This window comes from Eriocheir sinensis, chromosome 15 (genome assembly GCF_024679095.1).
Source record: "Eriocheir sinensis breed Jianghai 21 chromosome 15, ASM2467909v1, whole genome shotgun sequence".
NCBI classification, from domain to species: domain Eukaryota; kingdom Metazoa; phylum Arthropoda; class Malacostraca; order Decapoda; family Varunidae; genus Eriocheir; species Eriocheir sinensis.
The window spans coordinates 3,696,496-3,723,543 of record NC_066523.1 but is presented as its reverse complement, the minus strand read 5'-3'; the positions used below and the strand labels follow the sequence as shown (position 1 = coordinate 3,723,543).

Here is a 27,048-nt window from a genome sequence, read left to right as displayed (position 1 = left end):
AACTTGATTAACTTTTCCCTCCCCCTCTATATTATACATGTAACGTCCTTTTTATCATTGCGGCTGTATGACTAGTTTTGCAGTGCTGTGATGAATCTTTAATGTTTCTTTCTTTCTTTCCTTTTACTTTGTCTTTCTTTCTTATTTTATCTTTTTTCTTTCATTTTTCTTGTCCTTTTGCCTCCTCCTTCGCCTCCTCCCTCACCTCTTGAGACACCAGTAATCATGTGTCCCTGCCGCATAACGTGTGATACCAAGATAACACCTGATAAGATTTCCTCGCCGCTCTCCTTTACCCAGACTCCCTGATAAGGAAATAGAAGGCAAGATTGGCGGCCCATTACTAAGCATGCGTCACCCTCTGTATAAGAACCATTCATTCGCCTTCATTAATTAGTTTTTTTCATTTCCTATTTTTTTTTGTCGGCCTCTCTTTTGTGTGTGTGTGTGTGTGTGTGTGTGTGTGTGTGTGTGTGTGTGTGTGTGTGTGTGTGTGTGTGTGTGTGTGTGTGTGTGTTTCAAATATTTATTAGTATTAGCGAATCACTTTTGTTGTCTAAGTTTGCTGGTCTTGGTCTGTCTGCTGTTTGTCTTTCTCTCTATATCCTTTTCTCTGCCTGTCTATTTCTATCCGTCTGTTTGTTCTGTCTTTTTTTATATACATTTTTCTGCCAACAATAAGAAAAATTACAATACAACGAAAATTATAATGGTGTTAGTGACTGAAAATTTCAAAGTAAAGAATTTATAAATAAAATTTATCAAGAAAAATGTGTGTGTGTGTGTGTGTGTGTGTGTGTGTGTGTGTGTGTGTCATTTTCCATCTCTTGGGCAGGGTGGCATGATAGTCAGTACCCGCTTACCTGTGCCAGTGATAACACTTGCTGCCGCTGCCGTTGCCGCCCGAAACAATGGACCATGTTCTTGAGGTTAGCCTGACGGCGCTGTGTTTCAGGAATAAGTGTTACGTTTTAATGTGGTGTTAATCATAGATGTTTCTAGAGGTTATTTTTAAAGTTATTCTCTATAGTGTTCCCATAATCCTTCCTTCTGAACGGTCATTTGTTAATATGCCTGATTCTTTTTTTTTTTTTAATCTATGGGTCAATGGAGACTGATCAGAGAAACATGCTGTTCTCAGAAAGAAAACAGTGGGAGATGGCAAAGAGTTGTCGCGTTTAATATTAGAAGCGTCTTGTTACTCCACAACTGATAGAGTTTGAGTAGGGAGAGATTTCAGTAGGATAAGGCCGTTCTACAGTTTACCGGTGAGCGGGATGAAGGAGGGCAGAGATCAGCTTACTCATGCGTGACTACTTAAACAGCACATAAACGAGTTTGATTCCGAAGTATTGTGTAGCGGAGCTGTATGTAGGGAAGAGCATTGCAGTTATCAAGGTCAGAAGCATTGCTAACTCGAGAATTGCGATAAAAGATAGCAAGAGAAGCAACATTACAACATAATTTTACACAGATACTGCGGTCAGTCCTGTAGAGGAGCCGATGAATAATTTGAAAAGGGGTTTGACTGTACTTTGTTTAGAAGAGCTGTGTGAAGGAAGGCCCCCCCCCCCCCCCACACACACACAGGTTGGTATTGTCAAATGCTCCCGCCCCTCACACCAACCATTTCCAAAGGCCAACAAGGAGGTTAATCGAGTTCTAATGAGTGTTCTTTTAGGTTCACGGTACAGAAGAAGGCTCAGACTACCACCAGGGTCATAAAAGTACCCCTGGAAATGCCCTTAACTCCCACGAAAGACTAGTAAATTACGTGTTCTTGGGCGCAGAAATGTTTAAAAATATGGCCCACAGACCGCACAAATGAGAAACACGTCATACTTAAACAGACAAGGCAGATATGTGTCCGAGCATCGGATGGGTGGAAAAAACAGACGAAGAAAAAAAAAAAAAAATCGAACCATCAAACTTTTTTTATTTTTTATTTCCGTGACAGTCCAATCAGTGCCAGTTCACTGATCCCTGTTTTATACCCACTCCGCGCCCCTTCATACCCCAACAAGTATACCCTCTGGGCATTCATCCCGACCCACTACTCCACGTCCGCCCTTCTTCCTTTTGCTGTCTCTCTCTCTCTCTCTCTCTCTCTCTCTCTCTCTCTCTCTCTCTCTCTCTCACACACACACACACACACACACACACAGCTCTGAGGTGTGGTGGTTAGCGCGCTCGACCAGGCGGAGTGAAAACGGATGGGCAGTCTTTAATCCGTGTCCTCTGTCCACCCAGCAGTTGTATGGGTACCGGGCATCAGTCGGGCATGTTGTGTCCTACCAACCGGGGAGGTGGGGGTGTGATGTGAGATTCTGTCACTGGATGGCGATCGCAAGTCCAGTATGTAATTAGATTATGGTGAAACACACACACACACACACACACACACACACACAAACAACAATAGCAAGTGTTAATGCTTATAATAATAGTAATGATGATAATGATGACGGTGGTAAATTAAAGGTGGTGGCGGTATTACTACTTTTAAAATTATGGTAATAATAATAATAACAATAACAAGCTTACATCACACCCATCAAATATAAGTCTTCACCTCGGCCGTCCTGTCCTTTGAGCCTTATCAGGATTCAGGATCCATCAGTGGGCAGAGTCTGATCCTCATGGGCATCTTTACACACCATCCTGGGAACGAGAACTCTTCGAAAAATTGTTTGTTTTGTGCCTTTATTCCTCTGGCCTGGATGGGTAGGGGGAAGGACGGAGGGACACTGAGGGCTTGGTGAGGGTCAGGGAAGACATCTGGTGGGGTCAGTGCTCTATCTTTAGCCCCATCTGTGACCTGACGTGACCTGACCTGACCTGGAGGAACCGTTAACCTCTCATACAAATTGCCAGTTTCAAACGGTTTACGGTTATATGTTCATTTCATGTGCTTATTACAGTGTCAAGATAAATATACGGCCACGAAAAGGCTCATGAGATGTGTGTGGGCCTATATTCGTGATTCAAACTCCTGGGAAAAATCCGAGGAGTCTCTTTTCGTGTTTAAATAAAAAGCAGACGAGAGGTGGCGGCGGGGGAAATAAGGCTGTGAGAATGTTTTGAAGGATGCGGTCTTGGGAAGGAAGGAGATGTAGGGAGGGAAGGAGGGAGGGAGGGAAGGAGGGAGCACAACAATGAGGGTGTGAATTGAGACATTAGCCGACTGTCGGATGGTGTGAGGGATAAATAAGCCTTTTTCCCTCCCCCTCCTCCTTCTAATTTATCTTCTATTTTCTTGCATGCTCCATTCATCCTTCAAGGTATTTCTTTCACGCCTCCCCATTGTCATTTTTCTCGCTTTGAATTTTACCTTTTCGACTATTATTATTATTATTATTAGCTTTGGTCTCTTTTTGCATACCTATCTAAACATGGTCTTTATTTTTAGTGTTGAATTACCGGTACTTTTGCCAACGAGGAATAAAAAGTTTGATTACGAAATGCGCGGCGTTAAACTCAAAAGCGTTCAATGCGTCAAGGACTTGGGGGTCAAAATCGCGTCAAACCTCAAATTCTCACAGCAATGCATCGATGCAGCAAATAAAGCGAACAGAATGTTGGGCTTCATTAAAAGAAACTTTTTATTTAAGAATAAAGATGTAATACTCCCGCTCTACAACAGTTTAGTCAGACCCCACTTGGAATATGCGGTACAGTTTTGGTCTCCTCACCATGCAAAGGATATTGCTAAATTAGAAGGTGTTCAGCGTCGGGCAACGAAAATTATCCCTTCCTTGCGCAACAAATCCTACGAAGAAAGGCTTTCTACCCTTAACATGTTCTCTCTTGAGAAACGTCGCCTCCGAGGAAAACTGATCGAATGTTTTAAAATACTTAATGGTTTCACGAATGTAGACAGATCAACATTGTTTATGATCGATGACACTTTGCGCACGAGGAACAATGGCGTAAAACTCAGATGTAGACAAGTAAATTCAGACTGCACCAAATTTTTCTTCACCAACGTTGTAGTGCGAGAATGGAATAAGCTCCCATCATCAGTGGTCCAGTGTAACACGATTGACTCCTTCAAAAATAAGCTCGACCGTCACTTCCTTCAACTTAATATCAACTAGAGTAGAAATGCAACGTTTTGGAGTCTTCTGATTAATGTAAAATCACTTAGGTTTAAGGACAGACCACCAAGTCTGGACCATGGGGTCTGTGTGGTCTGATTTTCTATGTAAATCTATGTAAATCTCATCCATGGTTTCAGTAATTTCTTTTCTCATAAGAACGCAATTTGTACCCATTGCAAAGGCACATTCGTTTTGAGTTCATGATTTTATTTTGACGTCTTCTACATTGCCTTTTTTTTTACAGCAGAGGAGTCAGTTCAAGGGCATAAAAAAAGGAAACAAATGTGAAAAAAAAGCCCGCTACTCACTGCCTGTCACTGCTTTCAATGCCTCATTTTTGGATAGCGGTTTGGCTCTGAAAGCATCCGCCTTTTTTGACGCATTATCTTCGTCTTCCAGTATTCTCACTTCACAGTCACAACCACATTCACCTTTTCATAACCATGGCAAAATTTTCGTCTTATTAATTCCTGATTTTTCGCGTGTCCCAACTAATGCCACATGGGACTTATTCATCGCCATCGCAACATTTTCCTTTTCCTTATCACAGCTGCTTCCACACCACTGTTTTCCTTATGCTCCTCCTACTGACAATTTCCTTTCCTCCACCCTCCTCCCATCTGCTTCCCAAGATAAGAAGACGGGTCTGGTTGGCCTTTCTGGATCACTCTAGCTGCTTACACAAGATGGCCTTGAGAGTCACGCCACCTTCAGGCCAACCCCGGCAACAAGCAGTCCACTTACCCCTTCTGGTGACCCACAAAGCCCTCCGATGGCCGCCTTTCGCTGTGCCTCGCGTTTGGGATGTTCCTCTCTCTGATGCCCGGCGTGGCTATTTGTGTAGCTCTAATGTTGCCACAGCTACTTGATCTACTGTAAAGGACACGATTGCTTGTTTGGTTGTAGCCTTGTTCTTTCAAGTGATTGTGCTTTCATTTATTACATAGGAAATGAGAACTTTGTAATATTGTGTTAAGTACTTTAGCCATATGTAGCAAAGCATGGCAAAATCGAACCTTTCTGAAACTCTAATTTCCCTCTTTTCAGTTTCATGGAAAATATATCATTATTATCTCTCCTTAGACCTGAACAGCAAATGCGTGAAACTTTAACATCATTTTGTTTGATTTGCACTTTTTGTGTGTAATTCTTCATGGTCTGCCTACGCGCTGGACTCACGATCGCCAGCAGGTACAGCTGCTCTCCCCGAATGAGCTTGACGCTCCCAAATGACGGATCTCTAGGTGAGGTTCGAACCTCACATCTACACCCAACCGGAGGGTGGGACACAACCCCTGACTGACACCCGGTACCCATTCACTGTTGGATAGATAGGGGCCACGGATTGAAGGAAACTGCCCATACGTCTCCAGTCCGCCCGGGAATCGAACCCAGGACCTCTCGATTGTGAGGTGCATGAGCGTGATAATCATAGTATAACAGCTGCAGAGTGGGGGAACGAGAGGAAGATAGCGTGTGTGTGTGTGTGTGTGTGTGTGTGTGTGTGTGAGAGAGAGAGAGAGAGAGAGAGAGAGAGAGAGAGAGAGAGAGAGAGAGAGAGAGAGAGAGAGAGAGTCCTTTTTCATTTGTGAGACGCCCGCATTTCCGCGAATCTGTAGTAGTAGTAATAGTAGTAGTAGTAGTTGTAGAAGGAGGCGGAAGAGGAGGAGGAGGAGGAGGAGGAGGCGGAGGAGAAGGAGGAAGGGGTAACTGAGTACTGGGTTACGTGACTGTGTGTGCGTGTAGGCAATGATGGTGGTGGTGGTGGTGGTGTGACGGATGTAATAGATGTGATGTTTCAAGTGTTCTATTGGCCCAGGGGAATGACCCGCTCACAGGAAGAAGTGTGATGCCAAACTTGCGAACTCCCTTAGGAACCCAATGCGAAGAAAGTCCGTCTCAGAAGACTCTCCCTACGCACTTGTGTCACAGATAAAAGCTGAAGGCGAATAGGAAGGGGCCGCAATATTCGAGCATACCCGGTGTGGCGGACCAGAAGCGACGCTGAGTGGATTGGGAAATACCTCATACGGACTGCAAGACTCGAAGACGTGGCTAATACAATGTACCATAGTTTAATACAGAGCCGGAAAAAAAGATAAAATATTGAGTCATCTTATTTCCGGTCTGCATTGCTCGAACCACAAAACCAAACTTTTTTTTAGGCCTGCAGTACTAAAAAGATATTTCTCAATCGACTCAGCGTCACTTTGCACACAAGAAATCCCTGGAACTCCGAGGCGAGCTTGGCCGCGCACGAACAGTTTTTCTTTTTTTTGGAACGTTTGGTCCGCCACACCTAGTAGTTAGGAACCACTTTAGATAAAAGAGAAGGAAGGCTGCATGTGAGCAGGCTGCCCATTCATCTCCACTCCCTCCGCCATTACAAGGAAGAGAAGAAAACCCAGAAAAGAGTGTATAGAGGTTTACCAGGAAATACACTTGGCGATCAAGGATACAAGGAGACACAATAGGGGTCTTTCAGTGTTTATTTTTTTATTTTTAACAGCAAAGGAGACGGCTCAAGGGCAACAAAAAAAGTGCAGAGAAAAAGAAAAGCCCGCTACTCACCGCTCCCATAGTAAACAAAAGTAAAGAGTGTCCAAAAGAGAGGTCAGTATCGGGTGGCGTGGTGTCTCGATACACATGGTAGCTCCTGAAGGTTAGTTATTTGCCGTCTTCCCTCCCCATCCATGAATTTATCTAACTTCCTTTTGAGACTCTTGTGGTTACTTAAAAAAATATTCATTATCAGCTTAACTGTTCAACTCAATCACCACCGTATTCGTGCATCAGTTTTCACATGTTCTCGATCCTAAATTTCTTGCTGTAAAAACTTGTAGAATAAGTGTTTTTTTTTTCCTTGAGGCTTAAAGTTTTTTCTCTTGTTGTTAGCAGGTTTTATTTTTGTTCTTTTTGGTTAGGACTCGCATACAAGTATATTTAGCGGAGTTGCCGGATCGCTTTCAGAGTAGAAAAAAAAAAGCATGGGGGAAGAATGTCTGCCTCGATCACCTTACTCATTTACCTGTCGAACTGGTGGAGTGCGGGGGGTGGGGTGGGGGGGTGGGGTGGGGGTTAAGATGGGCCGTTGCGATAAGGGGCTGGGGTTGTGGTGGTAGTGGTTACTTGTGTTGGTGTAGTGGCGATAAAGTGGAGGAAGAATGGCGATAAATTGGTGAGAGGGTGGTAGCAGGGTGACTATAGAGTGGTGGCAGGGTGGCGATAAAGTGGATGATGGTTATTTTGGCGGTTGTGGAGGTGGTGGTGCTTAGTGGATTCGTGGTGCATGGAGTCACAAAATTGCAGAGTAGTTGCATATATACTTAGATTGGGACGCAAATTGCAAGAGGAGGAAAAGAGGACGAAGTTAGAGGAAGAGACGGAGGAGGGGTTGATGAAAGAAGAAAGGGAAGACAGTGAGTTGAGGGTAGAGAGAGGAGGAGGAGGAGGAGGAGGAGGACAAATAGGAAGAGAAGGAGATGGAGGAAGAGGGAAAAAGAGGTTGTGGAGGCGCTGGTGCTTAGTGAATGTGTGGTGTGGTTAAAAAATTGCATGGGGACTCGATCAAGAAGAGGAGGAGAGGAAGAAGAAGGTGGAGTTAGAGAGAGGAAGAGGAAGAGATGGAGGAGTTCAAGAAAGAAGAATGGGAAGAGAATGCGTTGTAGAGGGAAGAAGGATGAGGAAGGTGGAGGATAAAAATGAAGAGGGAAGGAGGAAAACAAAGAAGGGAAGGAGGAAAACGAGGAAGGGACGGAGGAAAATGAAGATGAATTGATGGGAGAGGAAGGATGGTGAAGAAGGAAAATAGAGAGGGGAAGGAGGAAAACGAGGATGGGAAGGAGGAAAACGAAGATGAATTGATGGGAGAGGAAGGATGGTGAAGAAGGAAATAGAATGCAGGTTGTTGGTTCCCGTGGTTGAGGCAGTCGAGGGAGGCCGCACAAGGAATGAAGGTTCACCACGTACAAGCACAGTATTTCGACTCGCCAACCAGACTAAGCGATTTTTACGTAGCTGGCAGCACTGTATGGCTACTGCTTATCGGCCCCTCTTCCTGGTATTAGGTCACTAGCCCCCAGACCGATAAGTATATTACAGTGACGCCCTTCAAGAAAACAGCGTTGTCATATTCCGTCTTTATGTAATGGGGCAATTTTTTCAGCTACTTTTCTTCCATTCCTTCAACTTGTAAGATTGTCCAGTAGAAAAGGAAAACAGAAAGGAAGATTAAGTCACTATAGCTCCAGACCGATAAGTACATTACAGTGACGCCCTTCAAGAAAACAGCGTTGTCTTTATGGAATGGGGGATTTTTTTTAATATGCAAGGCAGGGCGACTCTTTTCAACTACTTTTCTTTCATGCAAGTATTTAAACTCCCAAGATTGTTCAGTAGAAAAGGAAGACGAAAAGGAAGAAAAAGTAGGAACCCTCTTGAATTACTGTTTTTATTTGCGTTGGTGCGTCTGCCGGCAGCGTTAATGCCGGCCGTCCATCATAGCGGGGGCGAGGCCGCAGCTGGCCGAGGGTGGCGAGGAAGGCCGAGGGGAGGGGCTGCCATTACAGTCCACTCCTTCAAGGACTTACGCCGCCGCCACTGCCGCCACACTCTCCATCGAGCTGGCCACGCCGACCATCTGCGGCTGACTTCATCCTTCTCCTTATTCTTCTTCTGCACTGTCGGTTATGAATACGTATACAGAAAACACGTGTTAGAATTGCTTCTCCTAGGTGGTGATAAGGGTGGTGGCTGAAGTGAGGGTTGTAGTGGAAGAGTTGTAGTTTCTTATGGTGTTTTGCGATTGGTTGTAGCAGTTGTAGTTACTTAGAAAAATGCAGTTAAAGTTATTAAGGGAAGACACACCGACCATCTGCGGCTGGCGTCATTCTTCTCCTTATTCTTCTGCATTGTCGGTTATAAATAAGTATACAAAAAAAATGTTGTGTTACGATTGCTTCTCCTGCAGTTATAGGTGGTGTTAGGAGCGGTGGCTGTAGTGGGGGTTGTAGTGGAAGAATTGTAGTTTCTTTTGGTGCTTTGCGATTGGTTGTAGCAGTTGTAGTTACTTATAAAAATGCAGTTAAAGTTATTAAGGGAAAACCCGTGGACCATCTGCGGCTGGCCTGGCCTCATCCTTCTCCTTATTCTTCTCCTGCTTATTCTCTTTCTCTACACTACTTCACTATTTGCCACAATCATCACCACCACCACAGTCCTCACCACCCTCATCGATGCCGCGTCTAACATTTTTGCAGCGTGAAACACCTGCTAGAGAGGTGCATGTCTGTCTGTCTGTCTGTCTGTCGGTCGTTCGGTTGGACTTTCTGTCAGCTTGATTTTCTCCTCTCTCTCTCTCTCTCTCTCTCTCTCTCTCTCTCTCTCTCTCTCTCTCTCTCTCTCTGTGCAGGCCAGGTAGGAGACAGGTGATGCGGCGCTGATCTCCTCCGCGACCTCCTCATCTGGATTATCCGTGTTGTTGTCTGAGGAGTGACGGGCGGCTCCTGGTGAGTGAGTGAGGAGGGAGAGAGGGATGGGGAGTGGGAGTTAGAGAGGAGGGAGGAGAGGGGAGGGGAGTCTTACATTCGGAGAAGACGCTTTGCAATATTTTTTTTCTTCCTGTTATTTTCCTTTTACTTTTTTCCTCATTTTCTTACATCCTCTCTTTCTTCATCAAGGTTCCGGGGCTCAGGGAAGCGCTATGTGTGTGGGTGTGAGAGAGAGAGAGAGAGAGAGAGAGAGAGAGAGAGAGAGAGAGAGAGAGAGAGAGAGAGAGAGAGAGAGAGAGTACAATATAACACTCATCCATCCATCTATCCATCCATCTCTATCTATGTATCAGTGTATCTATATATCTCTCCTGTGTACGATTCGAATCAACTTCCTGCTGACATAATGAGCCTCGCGTGACGTCAGACATGTTGGGCTGTTAGCATGTTGCGTCTGGCGGTGGAGCAAGAGGTTGAGGAAGGAGGGGCGGCAGGATTGTTGGTTCACGTGTCTCAGGACTAGGAGGGAGTACTCAACCTCCCCCCCCCCTTCCCCCCCCGCCCCCATTCCATCAGTTGAATCTCAGCGACTTGGGTCAAGGTGAGCATCAGCGGACTACTGACGGGCGTGCGTCGACTACCAGCGCAAATCGACGGCAGTAGGCCTATATATCCTGCTGGCACTATAGTTCTGCTCATAACAAGGTGGAGGTTAGGCTCGCGCGCACACACACACACACACACACACACACACACACACACACACACATATGAGAAGCGTTTCCAGAGGGACATAATATAGCGGTAAACAAAATCTTTAACTGTGTATAAATGTGATGTCAATTGAAGCTCGATCAGCGATGCACTATGACCATTAAAGAGCTTATATGAGTTTTGCAGCCTGCAGTGGTTGGCATCGGCAGTGTAAAGCGTTATCAGCAAATTTAGTGTTATTCAACATAAATGGCTTGCATAATACTTTTTTTTTCAACAATCATCATTTTGCTTCCGGTGAACCCTCCTCTCCACACAAAATTGATCAAATATACATTTCGTAAAAGAGTGGCATTTCAGCATTTTAAAGTGGAAATAAATTAATCAAAGTTTCATAACAAACTCACTATACACAAAATATACATAGACAAATGATGGCGTTGTATTATTGCCTGTTGCTTTCGATGTGTTTTCAAACTGTACAAATAAGCCGTTGTACTTAAGAAAACGTTCCTCTCGCACTACTTTAATGTAGGAAATGATGGTTCTCAGCAAGTTCTTTTAGCGGCATCTCGCCCGTCGTAAAGTCTACAATTGCAGCTGTGTCATTCATAGCTCATTTAGAGTGTTTGCGTCACGCGGCTCCTTATCAAATGTTATCAGTACAGGTGCGGCGGCGGCAGCGTGGAGGTGTGTGGGTTTATCGTCAAGGGTGACACGTGACGACACACACACATACACACACACACACACACACACACACACGCACACACACACACTAACTAACTAACTAACTAACTAACCTACCTTCAGCGGATAATCAAAAGGTGCAGTTTAATATCGATACATAAAGTTTAAACGTTGAAGAAAATTCGTTTAGTCATCTTTATTTTGATAGATCGATATGCTGCTTAGTTTCGGCCTCCTAAATACAAGATTAACGCAGACCCATCAAAATTTGTCCAAGAAGAATAGCAGAATAAAAAAAAAACTTTCAAGAGGTGAACAACTCTTAATACACTAGAAATAGCTACCACATCAAACTTCCATGTCATGAATGAATGTGGAATGAGGTGACCTAATTATTGCATCGAGGAAGAGTAAATATGAATAACTAAAGATGAATTGGTGAAAGGCTTGCCTGAAAAATCTGTTTAAAAATGTAGCGATTGGTATAAGTTGGGTATACTAAGCTTTTACAGGTACTAATTATATCTTATCATCGCCCAGCATCCATTCCTCACCCCTTTCACCTCCCCCCCTCCCCTCCCCGTCCCTTCTCACTCGCATCACATCCCTGTTTGCCTCATTACAATTGTTATTATTATTATTATTATTCTACATATCAGTTTTCCTTGATATCTCAATCACGCATGTAGATTTTTATTTTATATTGCGAGGACTCCATCATCTCCTCTGATTTTTTTTTTCATGTGAGTGTAAAACAAAAAGAGTATCACAGTCGCAACACATAAATTGTAGAAGTCAGGCAAGGTGGAGAGATGATATTAGAGCGTTTGTCGGAGTGGGATGGAGTACATTCGCATCCAAGCGTTTGTCGGAGTGGGATGGAGTACACTCGCATCCAAGAGAGGTGGAGGGCGTAAGGAATGGTCATTGTTCTGCATTAATGGCAAAAGATGAATTATGACAGTAATGATAATGAGTGAGTCTAGAATAAGATTTATATTTTAAGGAAGTCTGGGGAGGTTCGTGGAAGAGGATGACAGCTGGTAAATAACAGGTTTTGCAGGACCTGTCTTGTGGGGTCTGACCTGCCTCGTGCTGATTACTTCCTTGTGTTCTTCCTTGCGTATCATTTTGTTCATCAATGGTGGTCGCGTTCAAGCACCTGCCGGCCAGTTCCGAAACCTGTCTCCCCTCTGCCTGTTTCCGTACCCCCAACACCCCCCCACACATGCCTTTCTAGTTATTGCGGTTACTAGCTGGTTCAAAATGCTTAGTAGGGGAAGCCAGGGGTGGAGGTAGTTGGTGGATACACGTCACAAACACGTCACGCCTCACCTGCTCGAATTTGTAAGTGGCCCACTCTGGTTTTGCCATCCATTCTTATTCCTTTCTTTATCTCATTCATGTTTTTTTCCTTATTATCTGCTTCTCCTCTCTATCTTCACCTCCTTGATTATGTTGTCAATCTTCCGTATCTACCCTGTTCTTATCGTTCTCTCTGATGTCTCCCCACCTCTCCCAACCTCACGATGCTGCTTATAAGTACCGAAGCTTCCATCCGTTGGCGTGTGATTATGTGCAGGGGAACAGTTATATACGTGCTGATATAGTCTGCTCTAGATGTATAAATGGCTATAATTTACTTCTCATTCTCTTTCTTCCTCCATCTCTTCCTAGTATGTCCCTAGTGTGTGTGTGTGTGTGTGTGTGTGTTTCAGCTGTGAGCTCGAAACAGTGCGTCACGCTGTCGACATGAGAGAGTGAGGGAGAGAGCGAGAGATGTATACCCAAAGGACCCTCTCTCTATACCCTCCAGTCTTTGTCGTGTGTGTGTTTGTTTGTGTGTGTGTGTGTTCTGCCTGTGTTGTGTCTCCGCGGTCCCCTCGTCTCGCTCGTGCTGTCTTGTGGTCGTGGTGGTGAGGCCGCAGACAAACACGTGACACTTAGAATCGCGTGTCGTCAACCCGAGCGGAACGAGATGGTTAGTTCGTTGAGGTATTATTGTTCCGCCTCCTCTTACTTTCCCTACTAATGCGTGTTCACCTCTGCCACGCCTCCCCATCTCTCTTTACTCCACGTTGTCGTATATCCATGTCTGCATCAGCTCGTAACCCATTTCCGTCATTCCTCTTCTATTTCATACCCTCACCTCCGTCATTGCTATATATATCTCAGTTCGTCATTTATTCGTCTTTGCCATTCCTCTCCTCTTCATTTTACTGTCTCGTATAACATGCACGTCTTTGTCAGTTCGTCGCCTTCTCCATCATTTCCATTTTTCTTGTATTTCATCAACATGCGTAGTACCTTGCTTCTTCGTCGTTCCTCTGTATCTCTCAGTTCGTCATTCATTCGTCTTTGCCATTCTTTTCCTCTTCATTTTACTGTGTCGTATAACATGCACGTCTTTGTCAGTTCGTCGCCTTCTCCATCATTTCCATTTTTCTTGTATTTCATCAACATGCGTAGTACCTTGCTTCTTCGTCGTTCCTCTGTATCTCTCAGTTCGTCATTCATTCGTCTTTGCCATTCTTTTCCTCTTCATTTTACTGTCTCGTATAACATGCATGCCTTTGCCAGTTCGTCACCTCCATCGTTTCCCTTTTTCTTTTACTTCATCACCATGCGTATACCTTGCTACGGTGGTATAGTTCGGGACTCTGTTATATCATTGGTGACCGCTGTTTATTATATTCCTCATATCTGTCTATCTATAATGCAAAATACTGTAGTTTGACATCACTGCAGATTAGATCTTCGTTCGCCTCGTATTTTTTTTATTATCCTCCGCTTATCCTCCTCCGATATGCGGGCGTGCGACGACGACGATCGAGGCATTGTTCCGCAGGGGAAGTTATACATATATATATACTGTTCCGAGGGTGGATACAGACCTTACAACGTACACTTGCCATGGGGGAAGGGGATGTAGAGCGTGACGGGGGGCGGCGTAAGTTCGATGTTTCAGGTTCATGTTTTGCTATGAAGTTCCATTTTCTCTAAGTGTCAAATTAATGGTGTTGTAAAATTTATAGTATTGACGCTACTTTTCTGCGGCAGTGTCGTTACGATTGTACTTTGTCCGACTATTTTGCGCTTTGTCTAACATGCTTCTATAATGATGTACTATTCTATGCATATGTTTCGAACGATTTCCGATTGTTTCAGAGCTTCGAGCTTTGTCATAAACCACCGATTAAATGTCTGACTATAACGTAAAATACTGTAGTTCAGGTCACAGCATCACTGAGAAACCGAACGAAAAATAACCGTACATGATATCGCGGTAGCTCTTGGAACGGTAATGGAGACAGTCAAAAGCTAATGGAAACTTATCCGTATCAAGCTTTATCAGTAATTGCTCGAGCCTTATCTCCGAATAGAGGACCGTAGAAAGGTATTTAGGGAGGTGGAAGATGGAAGGAAAAAAAAAGAGAATTAGAGAGGAAGGGAAGATGATACTAATTACATCTTATCATCGCCCAGCATCCATTCCTCCCCCCCCCCCCCGGCCCTTCTCACTCGCATCACATCCCTGTTTACCTCGTTACAATTGTTATTATTATTATTATTATTATTATTATTATTATTATTATTATTATTATTATTATTATTATTATTATTATTATCAGCAGCAACATTATATTTTTCTTATTGCTATCCTTATGCTCCTCCTCCTCCTCCTCCTCCTCCTCCTCCTCCTTCTCCCCACGAACCACAAAGTTTACAGAGAGTGAGGTAATTAGTTTATTCACTCATTCGGACCAAGACCCTATAGGAGTTTGGGCCCACTTAACCACCCTGTCTCCCACTCGGTCCTGACAGGGTAATGGCGAGGAGGAGGAGGTAGGAGGAGGAGTGGTAGAAAAGATAAGGCCTTGGGAGTCAAAAGAGATTAAGGGGAAGCTTGGGAAAACGACAGGTGAGAGAAAATATTAGGAAATGTGTAGCGTGGAAATCAAGTGTACAGGTGACTGGTTTAGAGTGAATGAAGAAGATGAGGTGCAGTGGGACGAGGGAGGGAGATAAAGAAAAAGAGATTGAGGTGATAGGGATAAATGAACCTTGCTGGGAAGGGTAAGGATGAGGATAAAAGGATATAAGTAATGCAGGGGACGAGGGAGAGAGAGTAAGAAAGAGAGATATAGAGGTGATATTGATACTGAAAGAGAGATACAGCAAACGAAAAATACACGTTACTGGAAATGGATAAGAATAAGGATAAGGAAATAGGTAATGCAGGGAGACGAGGGAGAGTTAGAAAAAGAGATAGAGAAGTGATGAGGATACTGAGAGAGGTACGGGAAGCCAAAAATAAACGTTGCTGGAAAAGGGAAAGGAAAAAGATAAGGAAATTTACATCGTCTTTTCAAATCCTTTCCTTTATTTTCCTGTCCTTTCTGTTCCTTACCTTATTTTCCTTCCTTTCTGTTCCTTACCTTATTTTCCTTCCTTTCTGTTCCTTACCTTATTTTCCTTTCCTTTCTGTTCCTTACCTTATTTTCCTTTCCTTTCTGTTCCTTACCTTATTTTCCTTTCCTTTCTGTTCCTTACCTTATTTTCCTTTCCTTTCTTTTCCTTACCTTATTTTCCTTTCCTTACCTTATTTTCCTTTCCTTTCTTTTCCTCACCTTATTTTCCTTTCCTTACCTTATTTTCCTTTCCTTTCTTTTCCTTACCTTATTTTCCTTTTGCCTCTTCATCACCTCTGTTCTCTTGACTCATTCCATTTCCTTTCTTTTGCCTTCTTTACTTACCTTTCTGTACCTTTTCCGTCTAATAAGTAATTCAGGGAGACAAGGGAGATTACGTAAAAGAGAGCGTGGTGATGGGAAATAGAGATGGTTGCAGGAAAAGGAAACAAATGATGCTGGAAAAAGGGAAAAAAAAGCGATGTGTAAAAAAAGTCACGTATTGGATATTGCAAGAGGTCCCAAATCCTTGATATCTTCGTTATTTTTGTTTTGTTTTTTTTGTTTTGTAACCTTCGCTGATCTGGCCGCCACCTGCTATACTGTGATGGGAGGAGGAGGAGGAGGAGGAGGAGGAGCACAAGAAGAAGAAGAAGAGGAGAAGTAAGAGGAGGAGGAGGAGATAAGGCAGGTGAGAGCAACATGGAGGGAGGGAGGGAGGTGAGTGAGTTAGATGAAGGAGAGGGGGGTGTAGGAAGGAGAGAGGAGGAGGAGGAGCACAAGAAGAAGGAGATAGGTGAGAGCAACATGAAGAAAGGGAGGAAGGGAGGGAGGTGAGTGAGGGAGATGAAGGAGTGTGGGGGGGGGGGTGTAGGAGGGAGAGAAGAGGAGGAGGAGGAGGAGCACAAGAAGAAGAAGAAGAGGGGGAGGAGGAGGAGGAGATAAGGCAGGTGAGAGCAACATGGAGGGAGGGAGGTGAGTCAGTGAGATGAAGGAGGGGGGGTCGTGTAGGAGGGAGAGAGGGAGAGGGAGAGGGAGTTGAGCTGGGTAGAAGAGGTCATGCCTGAAGCCAATTGTCACGCTAGAAAGCACAGCAAGCACCTGTATTAGTAGCCACCACCACCACCACCACCTACCACCACCACCACTACCACTGACACCACCTCTGTTAACTACCAATACATCGCTACCACTCCCCCCACCACTGCTATAACCACCACCACTACTGTTACCATCTACCACCACCACCACTACCACTGACACCACCTCTGTTAACTACCAATACATCGCTACCACTCCCCCACCACTGCTATAACCACCACCACTACTGTTACCACCTACCACCACCACTACCACCACCACCTACCACCACCACCACTACCACTGACACCACCTCTGTTAACTACCAATACATCGCTACCACTCCCCCCACCACTGCTATAACCACCACCACTACTGTTACCACCTACCACCACCACTACCACCACCACCACCACCTCTGTTGCTACCAATACATCGCTACCACTCCCCCCACCACTGCTATCACCACCACCACTACTGTTACCACCTACCACCTCCTCTACCACACCCAAGTAACACCCCACTACGATTACCCCCACCCCCATACACTACTGTTACAACCATTGCTACCATCACAGCCACTACCATACCCAGTACCACTAACACTACTCCCCCCCCCCCCCTCCACCAGCACCCCCAACACCACCATGCCACTCACAACCACTACAACTTTAGGCTACCACCATCAGTACAAGCATCACCACTACTTCTATAACTACCACCACTTTCAATACCACTATATCCATCATCATCACCACCACTATAACCAACAGGAGCGCCACCATGCTCACCAGCACTATAGAACCATCACCACCATCACCACAACCATCTCCCCTCACCTCAACCACTGCCATCAATCACTACCACTTCTACCACCGCCCTCAGTACAACCACTACAACAACTACCACCACCACTACACTTCTGGCACCATTACTATCACTACCATTACTACGGATCATTCACTACTACAGTGTTGTTTATCTTCAATAACTTGTGGCTTTTGATATTATGGAAAGATACTGGTGTTATGACGCCTCCTCAGCAGAATACAACAGCAGGCGGCCGGACCAGCAGCCAAGGTTAACAAATATGAATTTCTCAAGAGTGTAATTTTCAACTCACTTGTTTGTTCCCTTCCTTTGCTGTACAACAATCATCCCTATATTTTCTGTCTCCTTAAATTTTCTTCCCCGACTTCCCTTTCAATCTCCCTTTCCTCTCAACGCCTCACTGATCCCTCTCCACCAGCCGTAAAGAACAAGTAAAAAGTTGGGGACATACGCCACAGCTGCTCGTGGCCTTGGTGCTCATCTCCGTTGCAGTGACATATCAAAATATATATCAGGAAATAGTTGGGGTTGAAGGGGCACATTCATAAACAGTTGACAAGGATTTCCGAGGAGTTGTGGGCATTTCCAGGGGTAGTTTTATGGCCCTGGTGGTAGTGTGATCCTTCCTCTGTACCCTGAACCTATAGAAAAACTCATTAGAACCCAGAATTAACTTTATTAGGATCATATTAAACATTTTGTCCCCCAAGAACATTTATTTAAAGGCTTTCGAAGGAGTTTATGGCCCCGGTGGTAGTGTGATCCTTCCTGTGTACCCTGAACCAATATAAAAACTCATTAGAACCCAAAATTAACTTTATTAGGATCATATTAACCATTTTGTCCCCCAAGAACACTTATTTAAAGGCTTTCGAAGGAGTTTATGATTTACCCCAAAAGATTCTACCAATCGTATCAGTACATTTCTACTTAAAATATGTAGTTAATATAAGTTAATAGCACAGTAAAAAAAATATATGACTACTATAATAGACTCATGTCAGAGCAATTTTGTTGATAACCTATTTCAAAATATATGAAAGCCGAATATTGCAGTTGCTTTCAGTTTTTTTTTTTTTTTTTACAACTAAGGAGACAACTCAATGGCACAAAAAAAGGAAACAACAATATAAAAAAAAGCCCGCGTACATCGTGGCACGGGTAGTCATGCTTCACATCCGTCCACAGGGCAGTCATGTGGTTAGTGGAAGTATAATTTAGGGTTTCAGATATAAGTTAGATAGGTTTGTGAGCATGGGAGGCAGGTGGTGAGTAACTGGTTCTCGAGAGCTACCATGCGCAGGACGGCTGGTCGCTTGTGGCCCCCTAATATCTACCACACAAATACCACAGCAATCGCAGTTATAATCACGCCACTGCCATTTCAACATCATCACTGCTGTACTCTCATCACCTCTCCCCTCACCAACCACATCCTTTGCCACCCCCACCACTATGACGCTCACCACCATGCGTTATCCCTATCACCTCCACCACTATCACCATTCATCATCACCACCACCACCAAACGTCATCCTTCTTACCCCCACCACTACCACCATTCATCACCACCACCACCACCACCACCACACATCATTACCACCGCCCCACGACTATCACCATTCACCATCACTTCCACTACCACCCCCACCACCATCCGTCATCCCCATCACACACCACCACCACCACCACCTACCACTGCCATTCCACCTCCACAAACACCGCCACTACACCCCTCCTTTACCACTACCACCATCACCACATTTCCAGCACATCACCACCCCAACACAAACACCACCACACCGTTCATCCCCTTCCCTCCCCTCGCCCCGCCACCAGCAAACCATCGCCTCGTCACACCGCCCACCCTGCCCTCGCGCCGCGCAGTAATTACCGGTCAGCGACAGGTTTTGCCTCCGTGATTATACCGTCACCTGCCACCGACGCTTTTGCATTACGCTCTGAAGACCTTTAACGTTTTTCTCTCTTTTACGATTATATATTTGACCTTGTTATTTCTTAGATTTGTACGCAAAGAATTATATAAAATGTCGTTGCCTATATATTGATGCCATGGCTGTAAGATAACATAAACAATCATTTGGAAAGTCTATCGTCCCTATAGGCGGAACGGAAAACTTAGTAAAGACGTAAGTAATTATGTTCGAGCACTCAATCAATCCTATCAATCAATCAGTCTGTCAATCAATATAGGTAAATAGATAGATAGATACACACACACACACACACACACACACACACACACACACACACACACACACACACACACACACGCAAATCTCCTGAGCTATAAATTATAATGAAAATGAAAGTTAACATGTAAGTGGAGGTCAGCCTGTCTGTTCTAGATTGTCATAAGAAAAATTGCGTCGATCGAGGATTCGGGTCACCTGGATAGCGACAAGGAGAGACATATCACAATCACTGATAAAAAGCGGAAACCATCAATTACCTCGACTCTGCTTGCCGGTGTTAATTGCATACGCGATGAGGCATACAGAAATAACATGGATACCTGAGGAGAGATGTATAACGTATAAAATTAGCATAGACTGTTCTGAATGTTGGATATGAGGCACAGCGAGATGAACCTTTGCCTTAATAATCAAGGAAAATACCGAAATGAAGGGGAAGGTGCATGAGGTGATACGTCGGGTGATGAAGGTCGATATGATGATGAAGGCGAAGAGGGGGAGGGAAAGTTTCAGGACGAATGAGCTGGAAGTGTTGATGGGACGAGTCTGTGAGCAATAATGATGGAGCGAGTGTGTGTGTAGTGCCAGAGTGATTGTGTGGAGATACAGTGGAAGTGGAATTCGGGCCAAACATGTGGAGTAAGGGCAACACTGAGAGCGAGCGAGAGGAATGAGACTGACAGTAAGGGAGAGAGTTATGTTTGAGTGGAGTGACAGTAAGGGTGAGGCTGTAGAGTGAGTGTGACGAGGAACAGTAAGTAGTGTGAGAAGAAAGAGTGAGGGTGAAAACAGTAAAAACGATCTCAGGAGTATAAGGGTGACAGTGAGTGTGAGGCTGTAGAGTGAGTATTCAGTGTTAGAAAAAAAAGAGTGAGGGTGACAGTAAATACGATCTCAGGAGTACAAGGGAGACAGTAAGGGCGCGTGTGTGACCCATAAGTGAAGGAGAATAGAAACTCGTGTCCGGGGGCATGCGGGCCGCTGTGTCGTGTCTGAACAATCACACGAGGCACGCCACACCTCACTTAGCGGCAGCACTCCACGCACGCCCCCATTGTTACCGCCGACGCCACACACGAGAGGCCACGGGAGGAGGAGGAGGTGGAGAGTGAATAGGGGAAGGAAAGGACGATAGGGGAGGAGTAGGTTGGAGTATAAGGAGTAGGAAGGTGACAAGGAGTAAATGGAGAGTGAAGAGGGGGAAGAGGAGGTGGAGGTGGAGGATAGGGGTAGTAAATGAAGGAAAAGGAGGAGTAGGTGAAGGGGAGGAGTAAAAGGAAGAGGAGTAAGTAGGGGAAGTAAGGAGGAGGAGGAGCATAAAGATGAGTATTAAGTGGATGACAAGAGTGAAGAGGAGAGTACGAGGAGTAGGAGGAGGAGGAGGAGGAGGAGGGAGAAAAAGTGGAGAGGAGGAGGGTGAAGAAATGGAGGAGGAGGGTGAATAGAGGAGTAAATGAAGGAGGAGGTTAAAGAACATAAGAACATTAGAACGTAGGAGTCTTCCTTCCCTCTTTCGTCACACCACTTTCCTTCCTTCCCTCGTTCCTTCCTTCCTTCCTTCCTTCCTTCCCTCGTTGTTGCTTTCCTTCCTTCCTTCCCTCGTTCCTTCCTTCCTTCCTTCCCTCGTTGTTGCTTTCTTTCCTTCCTTCCCTCGTTCCTTCCTTCCTTCCTTCCTTCCTTCCCTCGTTGCTGCTTTCCTTCCTTCCTTCCCTCGTTCCTTCCTTCGTCCTGTTATCTTTCTCCTTCCTCCCTTCCTCCTGTCACCTTCCCCCTTTATTCCTTTATTCCTCTGTCACCTTCCTTCGGCCCTCGTCCTGCCATCCTTGACCCCCAACAAAAACGGTCTCCGGCGCCTTCACTGTATTTTCGATTGATTTGAATTAATCCCGTCTGGAATTTTAAGAGGTTCATCTTGCTATCTACCCAGAACCCAGGTAGCAAAACTAGTCTCCGCGTGCAAGTCCTTCCTCGTATGGCAAGTTTCGTAACCCTTGAATCATCTTAGTCATCCTCCTCTGCACCGAGTCTAACATTTTGATATCCATTCTATAGTAAGGTGACCAGAACTGAACCGCATAATCAAAATGAGGTCTAACTAATGCTAAATATGGTTTGAGGAAGACATCGGCGCTTCTGTTGCTTCGGAAAAGGGTTAAAGGAAGAGGAAGGTGAAGAGGAGGAGAATAAAGAGGAAAGGAGGAGGATGCGGATAAGGAGTGTATGGAAGAGGGGAGTGAAGAGGAGGAGGATGAAGAAGTGATATAGGAGAAGGAGGGTGATGAAGAGGGGAGGAAGAGAAGGGTTAGAAGGAGGAGTAAGTGAGGAGGGCAGAGATGAGGAGTAAGGAGAGAAGGGGAAAGAGAAGTAAGAGAGGCGTAAGGAGGAGAGAAGTAAGAGAGGGGTAAGGAGAGAAAGGGAAAGAGAAGTAAGAGGGGTAAGGAGTAAGAGGAGGAGGAGGAGGAGGAGAAGAGGAGGAGGGTGAATTTGAAGAGTTATAACATGAGAAAAGAAAAGGAATCGGAGGAAACTTGGCGAAGGAGAAGAGCAAAGAGGAGGTGGAGGAGAGTGGAGTGCATGAAGAAGAGGAGGAGGAGGAGGAGGGAAGGTGGAGCACGATGAAATATTAAGGAAATGAAGAAGAGAAGGAAGGAGATGCCACAAGTCAGACGGGAGAGGATATTCTAATCGATATAATTTTTGATATATTCTGATCTGATATATTGATAAACTATAGTCGGTTCCACGAGAGCTGGCTGAGATTTTCCTTCACGGGTGGACTTGCGGACTTGGTATCATTGCTTGGGTGAGGATGGACTTGCGGACTTGGTATCATTGCTTGGGTGACGGTACTTTTAACCCATTGGATACGGATTTCCTACAAGAAGACATCACCAAGCTACAGGAGTGGAACAAAGAGTGGCTGCTCCAATTTAGTGAAGAAAAATGTGAGGTCATGCATCTTGGGAGGGGAAATCCAGCATACCAATACCACATGGGAAACACTCCACTATAGTCCACTACCCACCACAGAGGCACAGAAAGACCTAGGAGCATATGTTACCAGGCTACCAGTGAAGGAGAAATCCGTGCCAATCGCAGCGGACGGGTTAAAGAGGTATAAGCCATCAGCCAATGAGCGACGCAGAGACTGTCACCCAAGCAATGATGCCAAGTTCACGAGTCCAGCCCTGTAGGATTAGGCCAGCCAGATCTCGTGAAACCGACTATAGTATATATTATTTTTAGGAGATACACCTCTATGAAACATACCTTCAACATGACTTCCAATGTATTCTGTTTCTACATCATATAAGGGTAGGCTGAATTGCTTTACTTGGCATTCTTTAGCAAGACGTAAGGTGCGAGCAGACTTGATGAGAGATTACAGATGTATGAAAGACGTTTTTATAAAGGATGCTGTCAAGAAGGTTTTGCTAGTTGATTAAAGAGTAGGGTATGGGATTCCAGTTAGTTAAGTTACTGACTGACTGACTGACTGACTCTCTCTCTCTCTCTCTCTCTCTCTCTCTCCCCCTCTCTCTCTCTCTCTCTCTCTCTCTCTCTCACACACACACACACACACACACACACATCCGGGGCGGGCCGTCGTTAACAAGGAAGTAAATCAGAGTTTGACAATCACGGTCGTTGGGAGTCTGAGAGGAATTAGTGTCATGTTATCCTCCCATCGTCCTCTTACACGACTAAACTATGACCCTCCTCTCTCTCTCTCTCTCTCTCTCTCTCTCTCTCTCTCTCTCTCTCTCTCTCTCTGCACATTTAATTCAATCACACACACACACACACACACACACCATCGCGCACGCATGAAAGCACACTCGAACGCAGACCCATCACACACTTTGACAACGAGAGAGAGAGAGAGAGAGAGAGAGAGAGAGAGAGAGAGAGAGAGAGAGAGAGAGAGAGAAGCAGTGAACCGATGCCTCCAATGTTTACCTCTGGGATGCCTCATCTCTGCCCCTGCGGCGACCCGTTATTTCCCCCTCTTCTCTCTCTCTCTCTCTCTCTCTCTCTCTCTCATCCGTCATTGCCGTTCACCATCTTTATTTTCATTCAGTGTAAGTAACGCAAGTTGACGGAAATATGGTTCGGGTCAGTAACTTCACCCAATTCAGCTTCCGATGAAAGAAATATAGTAAACGATTAATACAGAGAATGAAGACGGTGTTAGACTGAAATTTATTAATATTAGTGCTCATAAACGCGCGGAGGAAGGTGAGGTGAAGAGATAGAGGTAGCTGAGAATGAAAAAGAAAGTGTCCGTGGAGTTTGAAAGAGATTCGTTGCAGAAAGGGAAGGGAGTCAGATGGAGGAGTAGGAGGAGGAGCGGGATTAGGAGTAGGAGGAGGAGGGAGAGGAGGAGGAGGAGGATGTTGGCAGCACTGGGGCGCCAACCTACCATATGGTGGGTACTGGTAGGGCCTGAGGCTGGCAAGGAAGGGCCAAGGGTCAGTGGCGCGCTCTCCTGCAGCCTTCCCTTCCCAGCACCAAGACCTTGCCCAGCACCATCCTTCTGCTGCGGCCATTCGTCTTCGCAGTGGGAAATTTGAAAACGCAACAACAACAAAAAAAGCGTAACATCTGGCAACAAAGAGTAACATTTCCGAATTCTGATCAGGCGTTTGAAAAGTAACCTATATACTGCCTAATTTACCCCAACATTGCCCATTTTTTGTTTTCCGTCCATCCAGACAGAGGAACTTGTGTAGTAGTTATTGGTGGTGTAAATCAAATATCAGTACGAGTATAGATATCCGTTCTATAGTAAGGTGACCAGAATTGAACCGCATAATCAAAATGAGGTCTAACTAATGCTAAATATAGTTTGAGGAAGACTTCGGCGCTTCTGTTGCTTCGGAAAGGGGTTACAGGAAGAGGAAGGTGAAGAGGAGGAGAGGAAAGAGGAAAGGAGGAGGATACGGATGTTTTAAAGGTCTTTTTGTCATTTTAATGCGCTCGGGCATCCCCTCTGGTTATTTAAAAAAAATCCTCGTACGTTTGTTATAAGGTTTTGCAGTAGAACACTATGGTCAGCATCGTATAAATGCACAGCTTATCTAAGAAACTAACAAGGTGCTACTTTCGAAACATCACTGGGAACACTTCTGAGCCACTATACAGTACCTAAGCGGCATAACTCGGCGGCGCAGGGAAGCACGAGGCACGCGAGGGAGATTATGAAAAAAATAATTGTCGGAAGTAATACCAACACTTCGGCGCACGAGCACACACACATTTGATAAGGCTTTCCTAGGAGTGGTGGGCGCCGCTTCCATGGCTGTGATTTTATGAGCCTGGTGGTAGTCTGGTAAAGCCTCAAAACGATGAACATTAATACACTATTCACGAGAACCCGAATAACCTCCTCATCGGCCTCTGGAAATAGCTGTTGTAAGAGGCGGAAGCGTTTTAGAATACTGACCCTAAGCTTAAAGAAGAAATGAAGAAAGGACAGTCCACAAAGGAAACAAAGGAGGTCAAAAACACTGATGGGATAGAGAACACAACGAGGGATCAACGATAAGGGAAGGGAAGTGGAAGATAGAGAAGAAGAGGAACGAAGTGGATCAACGATAGGAGAAGGGACAGTAGTGGAGGCAGGGATGGTCGATATAAGTAAAGTGGAAGATAGAGAAGAAGAGGAAGGAAGGGTCCACGCAGGGCAGGGATCGTGAGGGAGAGAGGGAGGTAACACGAGCCTGATAACTGCGGGAGAACACAGAAGTCCGGTTTATGACGGCTGGGCTTCTTCCCGTAATGATGGCGGGCGGGGCAGAGCACAAGGCAGCCTCTGTGTGCCGCGGAAGGCCTACCCCACTGCCCCTGCCCCTACCCTGCCTCACCCTCAGGCTACCCACACGCCCTTCTCGTTATCACCCACCTCCTCCTCCTCCTCTCTCTCCTCCTCCTCCTCTGTCTTTCTTCATCCCTCCGCCTATGCCCCGCCCTTTCCCGAGGCTGAAAAAGCAACATCCCCGCTAGATACAGATTGCGCAACTTATTTTCTCCGTGCTGTGTAATAACTTCGCCGCCGCCGCCAGTATCACCCGCCGCCCTCACTCGTATCTCGTCCCTCTGACCTGCCATACAGTAACTCCGCCGGTCCTGTTAGACTCCCTGCGCTCTGTAGTCCATAAACGCTTTCCCGCCGCCGTGCCTTGATTTGAACACACACACACACACACACACACACACACACACATAGTATCTATCTGTCTACTATCTATCTATCTACTCTATCAGTCTTTCTGTATCTATCTATCTATTTATCTATCTATCTATCTATCCATCCATCCATCCATCCATCCTTTTTCTTATGGTAGTGAAAAGAGAGAGAGAGAGAGAGAGAGAGAGAGAGAGAGAGAGAGAGAGAGAGAGAGAGAGAGAGAGAGAGAGCGCAGCACTGCCCATGTATACCAATCAGGTCCTGCGTTGGGGCCGCGTTCAATTAAGAGGAATAAGGTGTGGCACGTGGATGACTGCATGCAGGTGGAGTGTTAGTGATGACTCAATGGCTGTGGTGTCTAGGAGTGGTGATGACTGCAAGTGGTGTCTAGGAGTGGTGATGACTGCAAGTGGTGTCTAGGAGAGGTGATGACTGCAAGTGGTGTCTAGGAGTGGTGATGACTGCAAGTGGTGTCTAGGAGTGGTGATGACTGCAAGTGGTGTCTAGTAGGGGTGATGACTGCAAGTGGTGTCTAGGAGTGGTGATGACTGCAAGTGGTGTCTAGTAGGGGTGATGACTGCAAGTGATGTCTAAGAGGGGTGATGACTGCAAGTGGTGTCTAGGAGTGGTGATGACTGCAAGTGGTGTCTAGGAGTGGTGATGACTGCAAGTGGTGTCTAGGAGTGGTGATGACTGCAAGTGGTGTCTAGGAGTGGTGATGACTGCAAGTGGTGTCTAGGAGTGGTGATGACTGCAAATGGTATCTAGGAGTGGTGATGACTGCAAGTGGTGTCTAGGAGTGGTGATGACTGCAAATGGTATCTAGGAGTGGTGATGACTGCAAGTGGTGTCTAGGAGGGGTGATGACTGCAAATGGTATCTAGGAGGGGTGATGACTGCAAGTGGTGTCTAGGAGTGGTGATGACTGTATTGTAATAGCTAATATTGGTGATGACTGAATGATTGCAGTGTCTAAGAGTGGTGATGACTGGAGGCGGTATCTTGGAGTGGTCATGACTATGATTGTGTTATCTAGTAGAGATGATGGCTTCCGGTGGTATCTTTTATTTCATAGTATGGACGATGATAGCATGATTCTGGTATCTAGTAGGGATGACATTTTCTTATATAGATCGTGGCATGGAAACTCAGGGTGACATAGATGCAATTACTGACGGCATACAAGGTTAGGCTAGGCTAGGGTAGGTTAGGTAAGGTTAGGAACAGTCAGGGCGTACCACACACACGCTTTCTCTTTAGAGCATTGGAATGGTTAAGTTAGGTTAGGTTAGGTTAGGTTAAGTAAGGCTAGGTTAGGCTCAATTT

The 27,048-nt window shown here is 45.3% G+C and overlaps 1 protein-coding gene across 3 annotated transcripts in view; it reads left to right on the top strand.

The window, feature by feature from the left end:
* The window catches only part of LOC126998780 (protein C-ets-2-like), a 267,281-nt gene that overhangs the window by 24,752 nt on the left and 215,481 nt on the right, over positions 1–27,048 (top strand). Inside the window, exon 1 of one of the 3 annotated variants that reach the window (XM_050860813.1) lies at positions 853–929. The exons of the other annotated variants lie outside the window; for them this stretch is intronic. Coding sequence (XP_050716770.1) covers positions 912–929 — 18 coding nt within the window. The 5' untranslated portion in view covers positions 853–911. Of the gene's footprint in view, positions 1–852; positions 930–27,048 lie in introns of those variants that run through there. 3 annotated transcript variants of the gene reach the window in all.